The 14,954-nt window shown below is 38.0% G+C and overlaps 1 protein-coding gene across 2 annotated transcripts; it reads left to right on the top strand.

Annotated features, from left to right (window-relative positions):
* Window positions 1–878: 878 nt before the first annotated feature.
* scamp1 (secretory carrier membrane protein 1) lies at window positions 879–14,743 on the top strand. 2 transcript variants are annotated; one of them, XM_005802441.2, is made up of 9 exons: window positions 879–1,128; window positions 5,719–5,796; window positions 6,898–7,005; window positions 7,312–7,423; window positions 8,523–8,651; window positions 11,368–11,527; window positions 11,614–11,715; window positions 12,642–12,759; window positions 12,831–14,743. In XM_005802441.2, exons 1-9 carry the CDS (start codon window positions 1,072–1,074, stop codon window positions 12,978–12,980), a joined length of 1,014 nt encoding a protein of 337 aa, XP_005802498.1. In that variant the 5' UTR covers window positions 879–1,071; the 3' UTR covers window positions 12,981–14,743. The 2 variants fall into 2 exon arrangements, with proteins under 2 accessions (XP_005802498.1, XP_023194452.1); XM_023338684.1 differs by lacking the exon at window positions 879–1,128 and adding an exon at window positions 4,321–4,530.
* The last annotated feature ends 211 nt before the right edge of the window (window positions 14,744–14,954 follow it).

Raw genomic sequence — 14,954 nt, 5'->3', positions numbered from 1 at the left:
TATATATATATATATATATACACACACTTATTAACAAACCGTGTTTAATACTTTTATTCTTACAGACAAATTAATTACTGATGCATTTGAGTAAATATTAACAGATTTATCTGTGTATTTTTATTTTATTTTTTTAAATTGTTGGCCTTTTGGTTATGTTTACCATCAGCAGTAAGTTAATAAACGTTCTAGATTCAAGAGGTTTTGAATAGTAACATTAAAATCTGAAATATTTCCGAATTAAAAAGCAGACTTCGCTGCTCCCCCCCCCCCCCCCCCCCCCCCATGCGACTGGGAATTACGTAATGCGCAATAATCGCATCCTGTTAGGAGAATTTTTGCCAGACGTGAATACCTTTTTTTGTTTGTTTTTTACGTGAATACCTTTTTTTGTTTGTTTTTTACGTGAATACCTTTTTTTTACGTGAATACCTTTCTTTTACGTGAATACCTTTTTTTTACGTGAATACCTTTTTTTTTACGTGAATACCTTTCTTTTACGTGAATACCTTTCTTTTACGTGAATACCTTTTTTTTACGTGAATACCTTTTTTTTACGTGAATACCTTTCTTTTACGTGAATACCTTTCTTTTACGTGAATACCTTTTTTTTTACGTGAATACCTTTTTTTACGTGAATACCTTTTTTTTTTTTTACGTGAATACCTTTTTTTTTACGTGAATATCTTTTTTTGTTTGTTTTTTACGTGAATACCTTTTTTTTACGTGAATACCTTTTTTTTTTTTACGTGAATACCTTTTTTTTTTTTACGTGAATACCTTTTTTTTGTTTGTTTTTTACGTGAATACTTTTTTTTTTTTTTTTACGTGAATACCGTTTTCCTTTGTGTTTCCCCTCTGTGACGTTTCTGCACTTCCGCCTGACGTGTCCTCGTGTCACGCTGGATCCGGCGTTTCTGGACCCGTCAACATTTTCCCCTCACCTCCACCTGTCAGTTGTTTCGTCGGCTGCCTCAGAGCCACTTCACCCGGCTTTCAGGTGTAAATCTTACCAGAACCACCAACACATTAGACGGACCCGGACGGAACCGACGTCCATTCAGCGGAACAATGTCCAGCTTCGACAGCAACCCATTCGCGGACCAGGACTTTAGCAACCCGTTTCAGGTAACGCTGGCCGGCTAAGTTAGCTGCTTTAGCCGCTGTATTCATACAACATTTATAGCAACTACATGGCGACACGTAAGACGGGAAAGTTTGGTACCGACTGGGTTCTGTGAAGGCACTGGAATAAAACTACTTGAATGTGAAGCTTTATACGAAATATAGAAATATAAAGCAGGTGTTAGCGCTAACTCAGACCGCAACATCAACAGGTATATACGCACTTAGTTTTTCACATTTGACTTGATTCACTTAATTCATTTATACACAGAATTATATGTTTCTATAGAAGCTTAACGAAATATTAAATACTCGAGTGATAAGGAGGAACTCAAAACAAAGCAGAGCTATGAGCGCATTTTGTCTTTGTATCAAAATTTTCTTCTGTCTAGTGTGGAGACAGCTTGCGTTTGATCAGGTGCACTTTGACCTTTAAGCGCCTACCTTCCCTATAAGTCATAACTGATGGTGCAAACATGCACAAACGGGCATCAGTTGTTGGTTGGGGATGTTTTTGGTGAACCTGAAATTCAAAGTTATTAAAAAGACATTTGTGACTGATTTAAAGAGGGGCCCAATTCCTAAAAGAGTTCCCACCCAGGGCTGGATTTAGAAGGATAAGGGCCCCCGGGTTAGTTAGTTTTGGTGCCCTGTCCACAAATAAATAAATAAATAAAGCATTTTACTTATGCAAAGTTCTGTGCACTAATAGATAGACTTCTACATTAGCATGTTTGAAACGTCCCATGTAAGATAGTTGGTCCCAAAAAGAGAACTATAACTTACGAATTGTCAAATGTACATGTACACATTGATAAAAAAAATTTAACAAAAGTAAAACAACACGTTTCACTTGAGTTTATGGGTTTCATATAAAGTACAGTGCTTATTTAAAAAGAAAGAGAAGAAAAAAGTCTAAAATTTGAGCCGCCCCAAAACTTTGGGTCCTGGGCTGCCGCCATATTGTCTCAAAAGTATAAAACAGATCAGCTATGCTGTAATCCATTCAACTTTTCTTTGGGTGTCATTCTGTCTTGAAGCCTGAATGAATGATCTGTGTTTCATCTGACTTCATATTTAAACTACTCACACTTATTGGAAATGGCTAACTTTGAGTCTTATTCCCTCAGTAAAACCATCCACAAGGAAGAGTGTCGTAGTAATCATGAGCTTGTAGAGCTTATGTGTAGTTAAAGCAGTAAAATGTATAAACTTACTATCTTCATCGCAGTATCACTGTGTACAATATTGCTTTTGAACAAGGACTGCTTGCTTGTTTTGTAGAATGTTATATTGTATATTGTATGCAAATTTTGCATTCCAACAATACTAAATAAACAAAAGAAAAGAAGGAAATGGTATTTAATTTAAATAAATATCATAACTTTATTAGCCCATATAATTGCCATTGCATTTGGATCCTGGTGCATTTCTATAACAGAAGTCACAGCCAACAAAGTGGAAAAACTTTGGACTCTTCTGACAATTTTCCCACGTCTGTCGTTTTTAGGGCACACACAATGTTTGGCTGCCTTTCCAACGTTACCAAACAGTTAATAGATAATTATGGAAGTAATTATAATGATCAAATTAGTTCACATCATCATCTACCCTAATTCCTTTTTAACAGAAGAAGTCGCTTTTAAGTTTTGTCTGGTTTTAGATTCTCATTGTATTTATAATCTAAAGTGCCAGTGTAATCACACAAAAGAAATCAGTTAAAAACCTAAAACATCATCAGATTGCTTTCATTGTAAACAAAATCAGCAATTATTCCTACTTCCTCGTGAAGAATATGAGCATTATGAGTAAGATGGATAATTACAACTGTAAGATTTTTATCTATAACACTTGTTATAATGTAGAAGAAAGAGAATAAACACTACAAAATTTAGCAGTTTATTGTGCAGAAGATTGCCCCATTTTACGGTTTTGCTCTTTATAGAGTAACTCTGAGGTTTAGCTTTTAGCTTGTTGCTTATAACAGTGTTGCCTTGTCATGAGATGGGTGGCTCTCCCTTCGTTTTCCCTGCATAGGTCTCTGGATTTTTCACTATTCTAAATATTTAAAATATATTCTGATTTGTGTTTCTTGTAGGCAAAGGAAAAGTGTAGTATCCATGCTTCAGCCAGCTGGCCGGCAGTGCGCGTCTCCATCCTGTCTCATTAAATTAACTTAAAACCAAAAGTGTGGAAGAATAGGCCTGTCATGATAACAAATTTTGCTGGATGATAAGTTGGGATAAATGATAATATTCCTCTTTTCAGACCATTTTCAAGTAATGTAAAGAAAGAACACATTCCCAAATATCAGTAAATGTTCAATTCTAATGAATATTTAAACACAGGAACTGGAAGACATTTTAACTATCCAAAATAAATAAACAAAACATCAGAAACAGCAAATGAAATGGTGAAGATTCTGTAAACAAAGTTGTCCTTCAACAAAAAGAGCTAGTTGAGACCAAAGCACCAGACTGAAGACTTTTTGCCGTCCAGTTTTTGATATAAAGAGAGAAAAGAGGAAAACAAACGATAATCATGCAAATGGAAATTATTGAGCTCGATTTAGTTCACCGTGCCGTTTACTGATTCACTGCTTCCTGCAACACACCTAGCAAAGAACGGAAAATGTTTGAAGACTTTTGCAACCGTGACACGATTTTCAGCTTTGAAAATTAACTACTTAATATGAAAATTAATCAAATGTCGTCATCATCGAATGATGACGTACCCAGTAAATTATTCATTTCCTTCATTTCCCGATCCTGCGCTCTACTGCCTCATGTCGTTCATCTGCTGGCTAACGCCATAACGCTCAGAGCTATCATCAATACTTCATGGAATCATATGGTGGCATTATTGGCGACATATGGGGAGAATTGACCCTCTGGTCTTTGACTGTTTTGTCCTATTTCTCAGAAAGTAGGCTAATTAGACTGTCAGGTTTTTTAATGATGGAGATCTCACATCACAGCTCTCTGCCGCTTGCTCGGATCCAGGAGATGGTAGAACGTTTTACGCACTTCTACGTTAAAAACTCCAGTCTCCATGATGGAGGCATGCAGCAGGCAGAGTGTGCCAGATGATCTTTTGATGTTCCAAAAGAAAAAGGAAAAAAAAAAAAAACACACAGTTCATTTGCATTGGGTGCGTGGAGCCAGGCAGTAGGACAGGCATTAAAATTTAAACGCAGTGTACACTAAAAAATTAACGACAGCGCTCCGGTGACGCCTCGTTTGCATGCGGAAGAGCTGCTGCGAGACATTTAAGAGTCGGGGAGAGACGATAAGAGGACATCGCCGGGCCGGGATAAGGCTGGCACTTCAGGAATAACCCAGATTGGATGTTTGTTTCCAGCAGCCATTTGAATGACACTAGCGCGAGGCTAACCGGCAGCTCATGGTAAGCTAATTATGAAACAGTGATATATGTCTTCAACAGTTGCGTGCGGGGACGAAGATTTTAATGCAAATGCATGTATACTAGGGCTGTGCGATGTGGGTTGAAAATAAAGTTTTTTTTATTTTGTCTAATCATTTCCGGTTTTAATTGATTTTGTTTGCTTCTGTTTTGGGGACCCGAAACCTGTGACGCACGCGTCCGTGAGTCGCGCGCTTTACTCCTACACCTCTGCCGTGCCCCAACGACGCAATTTTATCAAATAATAAAGTCTTAAATTTATGAGAAAAAAAATATTTTGAGGGGGAAAACACCCTCCGTTATCAAGAGCTCCTCAGTTCGTGTTGTTTGTTCTTCGAAATAGATTCAGTCGTTTGCAGAATCGTTTCAAAGTTCTGCTACTGATGATAATTAAATGCTAATGTATTTAAAGATTCAACATTTCTATTTAGTATTACCTGTAAAACCTGTACACAAGTATAACTTGACAAGAACCTCAACATTCTTCATGTAAATTTTTTTTGTTATTTTTTTGTGTTGGAGGTCTCCTAAAATTACGACATTATTCTTCTAATTTTACAAAGGTATTTGTGTAATACGAATTTTTTCATGTTATAAAAAAAAAAGAAATCTAATATACCGTCAGAGTTTACATGAAGTACAAATGGAAGCTGTGAAACACGCTTGTCAAAGAAGATGTTCGGCCAAATCACGATTTTCCAAAAATTAAATCTTCAAAAACCAAAATTTCGATTAATTGATAAAATCAGTTTTTCGCCTTGCCCTAAGTTATCCATACTTCTGCTTTTTTTTTTTTTTTTAAATGTTTATTTCACTCAGGAGACGGCTGTCATTTCTTAGCAATTAAGAGGTATGATAGTTTTGCAATTCAATAATTAGCTAAATTCTTGTGAGAAACGTGCCAGATGGTGTTCCTCTTTTTATTTGTTGGAAGCGGCTAAAAGAATTTGCCCTCCTATTCGAACTCAAAAGGTCGACTATTTTTATTTTGTCTTGTGAAAATCATTGAGATGATCTTTTCTCAATATTTCTGCAGAAATATTGAATTATAGACTAGTTTTGTTTGAACAAAGCGAGCTCTCATATCCTCTCTCATGTTACTTTTCAAAATCCAAATCTAGTGATGTATTTGAAAGCACTGCCACATGAAGCCAATTGTTTTTGTTTCAGGATCCATCGGTGACACAAGCAAGACAGACGGCCACTGCAGGGCCAGAGGAGTACAACCCCTTCACAGATGCCAAACCAGTGAGTCTTTGAACACTCATAGATTTGCATATACTGATAAATATATTTTTTTTCTCTGAATTGATCCCTGATGCTCACTTGTTCCAGGTTAAAACCTGTAACCACACTTGTCATCTTCTCTTATCAAGGCACAGCACATACAGGTTTAAAATTTAGATTATTTCTGCGGAAATGTTGACTCTGTTGGGGCTGAAATGATTAATCGATAATTGAAATTCTGGTCAACTAATTAAGTAACTGGTTAATCGTTAACTACAGCAAACAGGCTCTAAAAAAAAGACCATTTGCTGAAAGAACAAAGAGCTACTCTCTTCATTTGGAGATGCATGACTTTTGCTAAAATCATCCACATATGACATTATTGCTGAAAAATAGAGGAAACAAGCAAAAACAAAGCTGTAATGCTGAATGTGTTCTTATAAAATGGATTTTTCAAACTGTTTTGTGTTGATATTTTCTGTGAAATAATCCATCAGAATTAGTCATTTCAGCAGTTCCCCGCAGGGAATTGGTTCGCCGAGCGTTTCAATGCAGTCTTATCAGATTTTTACTGTCCTATTGGAAGACTTCATCTGAAAACAAATTCAAAAAAATACACTGAGCCACAGCTGAAATGTCATAAATCAGAGACTGACTTCACATTTTAAAAACAGGGACATAAACGGGTTCCGATTTCTCCTCCCTTAACTATTATTTTTGTATTGTTTTGCTGCTACGACTGGTATCCTCCACTCCACGCAGCATTACTTTTTTAATTTAATCTTTTTTAAATGTTATTGTTTTATTTATACAGTAACGTGCTGTACTTTTGAGGTGTTTTTTTCCCCTCTCATCACTAATTAATGATGAGGGAAGTTGGTGATGTGAACATGTTCACACCATGTTCAGAAGGTATGATCGTGCTGATAACTAACAGATCAGCATGTTCGCCATTTGAAGAAACATTAACTTCCTCATTTACTTGCAGCAGGTTTTTTTTTTGAGAGCATTTGTAACCTACAAATTTTTGCCATGTTACCTCACTGTCGGACAGTGTGAGATAGTGGCGATCTCACAAAAAAAAAACTTAAAAGGCTGTTTCCTCTTTTGCTTCCTGTGCAGAGCCCTGCAGGTATGGCTCCCAGGAGTGCAGGCCCCGGGGCCACCACACAGCCTGCCATCATGAGGGCCTCAGAGGAGCCTCCAGCCTACTCACAACCTCAGGCGCAGGTACACTAATAACAAAAACTGCATGTTTTGTTTTTCTGTAGTTTTGCCGCAGGTTTCCAGTGTGAGGAAGCCAAACAGCCCCCAGCATCACTGAGCCACTTCTATGCACTTCATAGAACAAAATTCCCGAACCTCTTTTGGCTGAAATTTGTCCGGTGGCATCTCAGTGCTGCAGGAGGCAACGTTTGTGATGAGAAAATTTAGGTCTAATCTGCAGGAGTAACAACAGAAAAACACAAGCAAAAGCAGAAGAACCCAAAATGTTTCCTGGTGTGTTGATGGATTCCTTCTGGACTGTGCTTGCAGGAGTCGTCAGGAGCAGCTTCTGAGCTTCTGCGGAGGCAGGAGGAGCTGGAACGGAAGGCGGCGGAGCTGGACCGACGGGAGAGGGAGATGCAGTCCCTCAGCGCGTCAGGAGGTCAGAGTGACAGAGAAGAGTGTGATGTTTTGTAATTCTGCAAAAATATCTTTGCCAAACATTTATTTTCCACACAGATGTCCTCTCTTTAGCAGCAATAAGGTTTTTGTTTTGTTTTGTCTGTTTTTTTTGACAACTTGGTATAACTTAGATCAGTGTTTTTCAAAATGGGGGAGGGCATTGCAGAAAGTTGGAGGGAAGATGAGGAAAAAAGGAAGAAAAAGAATCTTATAAATTATTTTCCTCCTAACTATAATTTTTAAAATAAAATCTAATCTATTTTTCAATAATTATTGAATGACTATTAAATTACATTACAAATGATTAAATAATAAATATTATTTTTCCATGTTCATCGTTCTGATTGGCGACCAGCCAAATTTATCAAGCCACTTTGTTCCTCAAGCTAGCGTAGCATAGCGTAGTGTAGCATAGCGTAGCGTAGCGTGCGGGAAATGGAAAGGTTTGTGATAAGAAAACAACAGAAGGGACCATCCAGCAAGAACTGTGGGGATTAATATAAAACACCACACATGATCTTATAAAAACAGAATGTCTATGGTCAGAAGCTACTTCAAATTTGCTGTAATACAGACCGCTACAGGAGATCTTTCCTGCCCGCAGGCATCACCATCTATAACAACACTGAAGTATTTTTGAATTAATATGAGCTACAGCAAAGTTTTATTTGAATGATCAAAAAAGGGGATTGTGGTGAAAATCTTTATCATCAGATAATATACTCTCATGTGAACAACAGATCATTAAAGACATAATATTACATTAAAATGTTCCACCACAAAACTCTTGGCCAAGTAAAATCAGAAGGTCTGAGGTGGCTTTTATGCCAAAATTAAAGTATTAATTATTAAATGGTGAATAAAAGTGAGGAAAAAACATTCTTAAACTTGATGTTCACATATGTTGAAGCATTTTTTGTGGCTTTGGCTGTTTGGGGAGCCATGGCATAGAAAAGTATGTAAACCCCCCGACTCATGTAATCACATTGAGAATTAAACGATTCTCAGATCCTTCTTTTCTTTGTAACTGTTTTTGTTACATTATCAGCTTCTAATTAACTGTATGTTGATTGATCCAGGCAGGAAAAACAACTGGCCTCCTCTCCCGGAGAAGTTCCCGGTGGGGCCGTGTTTCTACCATGACATCACCGTGGATATTCCTGTCGACTTCCAGAAGACGGTCAAAATCATGTACTACCTCTGGATGTGTGAGTGGCTTCTCACCTTTTAGGATTTACAAACCCTTAACAACTCTTTTTCACATTTAGAGCTGAAATGATTAATCAGATTAGTCGTGATGAATCGGTTATTGAAATAATCGTCAGCTTTTTTATTATCAATTAATTGTTAACTGGAGTACAGATACTCTAAAAAAGGGCAAATTGCTGAAAGGACAAGACACTCAAAGCTGTTTAAGCAGAAACTGTACAAAAACACACACAGTTTTGCATTTATGATAATAAAAAAAACTTTTGCCTATAAATATATGCTACCCAAAACTTCTCCAGTGGCGTAGGTTTAGCTTCATCCTGTTCAGATTCGCATGTATTAATAATATTGTAAGTCTAATTGAGGGTTGGTGGCAAGATTTTAGAATTGATGTTCAGAAACAATCTTCTAGCAGTTTTACTGTGCTTGAGCTATTTTGTAAAGAGCAGGCAGATATAATCCTAGTAAAAGGAGATTCTACAAAGGCCTGACTCAGAAAGTTTGAATTTTAATGAATGAATGAATTTTAAAAACAATGTAACATTTTTGCCTTCACTACACAATTAGAGCCTGATTGAGATACTTCTGTTTTTTTTTTCCAATTACAAGATTAAACTCAAATGAGTAGAATAAATACTCAATATTACCAGAAGTAAATATTAAAATTATGAGAAAAAGTAGTTTTAATGAGAGCACATTTTTAATAGTTATCAACATCTGACGTAACCATCTTTCTTTGAAATGATAATTTCATGTCCTGGTGCTGATACTAATTTCATCCTCATGTTCTAGTAGATGACGCATTAGTTACTTTAAACCAATGATAAAGTGTAACTTGACATTATACTCCACATTTCCACGTTTTGACTGTTTTTCATGGAGGAATTCTCATCAAATTACTGCTTCATCCACCTTATATACAACCTTATTCTGTTTTTTTCTGGTAATATTGACTTTATTCTCATGTTCTATTTAGTATTGACTTTACTGTAGTCTACTTTATTATTGTATAATTATGAATTTATTGTCAAACAACTGTTTTACTCACAATATTATGACCTTATTCTCAAAATTAAAAACTGTTTATTCTTCTAAGCCTGCCGCTAATAGTCGGTGTATTAATGATAACACAAACTGCTCCAATAAAATACATGTAAGATTATGCTTGTAAGATGAAAGAAGCGAGAACAAAAGTAGTCCAGGGGTATGAATACTTTTTACAAGGCACTGTGTTGTTGTTATCGTCTTCACTGGGGGTTTACTTAAGTTAAACAGAGTCTCAGTTGTTTAGGCCAAGCGGCTCTCGTCCAATCTGAATAAAAGCTGGGATCCTGCAGCTGGTGTGTGAGTGTAAACTAGAAGATGAAGGACTTGGTGTGGAATTCAGTCGCCACATGACAAACGCGTGTTGTGTGATCATGTGGTCCGATGAAAGGAGTGGGTCAGATGATTCCTTAAAGGTCGCTCCATTCTACACGCAGACCTAAAAGAGAACAAGTCAGAATAGTATTCAGTAAAATGCTTTGTTAAGCCAACCAGCTGGAGGTTTTTAAAAAAAAAATTTAAAAAATTGAGGCGCATTAAAACAGGACTCTCTCTTGAGTCTGCTCTCCAGCAGCCTTGTGTCATATCCACACCGTGACATGAAATCCCACAGTCAGACAAACTCTGTGCTTTTTGTAGTGACGCCTATTAAAGCAAATGCTAATGAAAAATGAAGTGCACCTGTTTTGTTTCCCAAATCAACATGTTGAAATATTAAGCAAGCATTTTCTTCTGCCCACTAGGGATTATTGATTAATGAATTAATCTAAAGTCGATTGATCGTATTGTTCAATTAGCGATAATTTGATAGGCAGCCATTTTCTTTAAACTCTTGTTTGCTCTTGTACAAAGAGGGCCTTATTTTCATAACATATAGGGCTTAATTTTTCATAATAAGCTGGGTTTTTAAAATTTATTAATTTTTTTAAGTCATCAAATTTTTTACATTATTTTGTGAGCTGTCTGAAAAACTGACCGAATAAACATAAAATTGTGGTTTTCTCACATGATTAAACTCACACTACAGGAACTTGTTGTGTTCTTCTGCCGTAGAGACATAAAAGATGAAAAGAACAGATTATATGAAGCACTGAATTCCCCATGAACAGAGAGCTGGTCAATCAGAAGTACCGTCTGGAAGAAACGCTAAAACTTCGCTCCTTGAAGTGCATTAACTCACGACAGACCTCAGAATCGACCTTGCTTATTGGCACCATGTTTTCGTAGCGCAGCAGTAATTTCTGAATGAGAAGTTGACGCTGCATCGTCATGCAGGTCAGGTGAATGAGCGCTATTAAAAGTCCTAGCTTTAAAAACTTGGCGAATGTTCATATTTTAAATTAGAACAGTATAAAGTGCCTTTTGCATCCCACACAGAACTCTGTTCAGACCGTTTCTCTTACCCATTATGCTCCGACTCCGCCATCGTTATTCCTGTATCTGCTGGCTCTACTTAAGAATGACCAGCGGTGCCCTCTCCTGGATGGAGGCCAAACTACAACACTTAAAAAAGGTCTAAGCGAACATTATTAGGTAATTGACTGGAATTCATTCTGACCTAACATGCTATTAATTGATAGTTAGTCGGAAGTCAATTAATTGTTTGCATCCCTAAAGTCTTACAGTCCCAGTTTCAGTAAACGCTCCTTCGTCCTCCTATCCTACTTTCAGTTCACGCTGGGACGCTGCTGGCCAACCTGGTGGGCTGCCTGGCCTGGTTCTGCGTGGACCCAGCACGCGGAGTGGACTTTGGCCTGTCCATCCTCTGGGTGCTGCTCTTCACGCCTTGTTCTTTCGTCTGTTGGTACAGACCGCTTTACGGAGCATTCAGGTAAACAGATCTGGAAGAAAAGACAAACAATACAGGCAATGTTTCCTCTGTCTCACTCATTTTTTTCCTCTTTGTTCTTCCTGCAGGAGCGACAGCTCTTTCAGATTTTTTGTCTTCTTCTTTGTGTACATCTGTCAGTTTGGCGTCTACGTCCTCCAGAGTATTGGTATTACTGGCTGGGGTGCGAGGTGAGACGATAAGGTCAAACATTTTGTGTTTTCAGCAGAATGTAGTTCACTTATATAGGAGGATTATGACTAAACGTTTCTGTATCACAAGAAATTCACAAAAAGGGGAGGTTTTGTTTTTTTTTGTTTTTTTTGCATTTGGTAGCAGATTTATATTCTGATAGAAATTTGTGGCAAAACTTGAAAATTGCTGTTCACAATCCAGACAGCTTAGACATAAAGTGGTGTATGTCTATTTTGTAAATGACTACAGGCAAAAATTAGAGTTTCTAGATCTGCCCAGCTGGTAGCGACGTACCCCAAAACACATCTTGAACTGACAACAAACACAAGTTTAAAAAGGGTGCATTCACACTATCACTGTTTAGTCCACTTTAAGCAAACTCTAGTTGGTTTACCTAGAAAGTCTGGTTTGTTTGGGGAGTTTGAATGCTTGATTGAACTCTGGTCCATCTAAAAACCTAGGTCTCTGTTCGGTTGAAATGAGCTGTGGAGCGCTTCGAAGGCATAAATGGATGCTAAGCATTCTGGAGACTGCTCCAAAAGCAGGAAGTGGTCTGTAGCACGTTTTGCTGTTTTGGGTAAACACGACTAAATCAAATGTCCGGTTCTAGGACTAGCAGAAGAAACGGCTTGTGGTCTATTACCAACGACAAAATAGATCCTACAATCACTAAAATCTGACGCCACTCCATTTCTGTTTACATTTCATGAAGAAGGAAGTTGTGCTCAGTGCCTTCAAATGTTTTTGTGTCGTTTCCTTCAGTTTATCTTTACATTTTGTGGCAAAGTGTAAAGATAAACATGAGTATCTAGTGCAGGAAATTGCATGTTTTTTGGTTTCAGAGCTAGAATGAGTAGTGAAAGAAATGTCACCGTGCCTCTGTAGAGTTATTATTTTCTGTCGTGCTGTTCCTCCATCTTAGCGGTTGGATCTCGGCTTTGACTGGCCTGAACAAAAGCGTCCCGGTGGGCATCCTAATGATCCTCATTGCAGCTCTCTTCACCTCCCTGGCTGTCCTGTCCCTCATTATGTTCAAGAAGGTAAGCCTCTAACCGATTTGTCAAACCTTTGAGAACGTAGCGGTCAAATTAACCCTCTGGTTGTTTTCCAGATCCACGCGCTCTACCGTACCACTGGCGCCAGCTTCGAGAAGGCCCAGCAGGAGTTTGCCACCGGCGTCATGGCCAACAAGACGGTTCGGACGGCGGCTGCCAACGCCGCCTCCACGGCTGCGCAAGAAGCATTCAAAGAGCAAGTCTAATCAACGTGAAGAGCTCAGTCCCCTCCCGCCGCCCTCTCTTATTGAGCCTCCCTCCAGCTGTCAGACGGGAACTGAGGAGGTTAACAAGCGGCCTTTGATCTGACATTCGACCACAATCTCAGCCTCAGTGAGAAACAATCACCTGGAACGTTCCTGGGACCCGGCCGTGTTGCGCACTCTGGAACCTCCTCTTAACCACTTAACTGGTGTGCTCGACTTCCTTTGTGTGGATTCACGTGTGTGTGTGTGTGTGTGTGCACGCGCGCGTGTACGTGTGTGTGTGGCCAAGTTAAATGCTTGTGTGCCTTTTTGGATGTTTGCTGTTGCCTGTAGGATCAGGGACAGATACTTCCTACTCTCTCACTGTCTCTGAGATCTTCGGGGCGTTTTTCCCTCCATTAACCACTTTGGAATACTTTGACCTCTCGTTCAAATCATTTGACATTAATGAGTTTATTATTTGGTGAAAAGAAAATGCAAAAATGTCTTCTGGTACTTTTAAACTATGTTAAAATCAAAAGGTGCATAACTTAAGACCAGGGACCCCTAGTGGAGGGACTGTATTTCTAAAAGATGGATGCTGTGCATTCTAGGTCATGACCTTGTATTTTTCCATCCTTGCTTTTTTATCTCCAAGCTTTAGTGCAAATTCTGGAGTCATTCACCCAAAATCTTAAACTCTCCAATCAAGTCTGTGTTGCATTTTTATGCACAGTAGTTAAGCAGATTAAGGTAGTGCAAAAACATTAAATTGAGGAAACTTGTATCAGCAGCTGTAGTGAAACATTGTCCTCTAGATGGCAGTGTTGATTTATCAGCAAACCACAAGTATCTATCCAATCATGACTTCCTCTGTTCATCCAGGGGGTGGAGCCTATCACCTGTCCATCCTATCCTTTCCCCTTACTGTTTTCTTTTTTGTTGTACGTTTAAAAAAAAAAAAAGCAAGTTTGAAATATTTAACTTCTATTTGATGTCATTTGCTTTGAAACGTTTCTCCTATTTTGTAACAGAAACAGACCTTGGAAAAAATTAACTATTTATCCTTTTTCCTGACATGTTTTTTGCTTGTATCATTCAACGTACTCTTTCCATTGTGCAATCCAAAGAACATGGCACTTTAAATTTGGAAGTAAAGTTCAGACTCCGATGAAGACATCAGTTACTGTCAGTGCATTTTATCTTCTAAAAGAAAAAACATTTGAGTATGTATTTTTCTAGAGATATTACGAGCCCCAAGGTGCTTTCCATTGCTTGAATGTCTCCTCGATCACAGTTTGTGTTATGAAGTATAACAGCCGCATAAGCCTTTGAAGGAAGATGTATAAAAAAAAACAAAAATAAGTCTTTATTTACTGTCCGTCTCCCATCAATGATGTTACTAAGCAACAAGAGGTCATTCATGAAAGAAGGGTATTTCTGCATGTTACCTACTGATTTTTTTTAATTTGATCAATAATGTGGTAAAACTGAGAGAAGTGCTTAACTTTTATGCTGTGTGTTCATGTAGATGCACAGTGGCTTCAGGTTATTCCTTACAGTCAGCATGGTTTGATATATACACTGGTACTTAATTTATCTCTAAGCCATTTCTGATGACTGTAGAGGGGGGAGAAGGACTGTATGTATACTTTGTATGCTCTCAGATGGTTTGGTGTCATTTTAAAATGCACACTGGTTTTACCTTCAGTCATGTGTTGAGTAGTTTGAGATTGAGTTTTGTATATTTATTGTTCTAATGAATAAAATTCTCCTTATGGCTTCCATTGTTTCTTTTTGCAGCCATATCGGCCTAATGTAGTCTGCCTCTGTAAAATGCAAAAATAAATAAAAAGTGGACTTGTAATATCAGCTAACTACCACAGGGGGTCACCGGTTTTCCACCGATGTCTGATTTGACATTGGTGGATTTGACACCCGATTTATTATGAAGCTATTGAGAACAGTCACCACACGGAACCCCATGATGTATGT

This window comes from Xiphophorus maculatus, chromosome 8 (genome assembly GCF_002775205.1).
Source record: "Xiphophorus maculatus strain JP 163 A chromosome 8, X_maculatus-5.0-male, whole genome shotgun sequence".
NCBI classification, from domain to species: Eukaryota; Metazoa; Chordata; class Actinopteri; order Cyprinodontiformes; family Poeciliidae; genus Xiphophorus; species Xiphophorus maculatus.
This window is presented reverse-complemented; position numbering and strand designations above follow the sequence as displayed.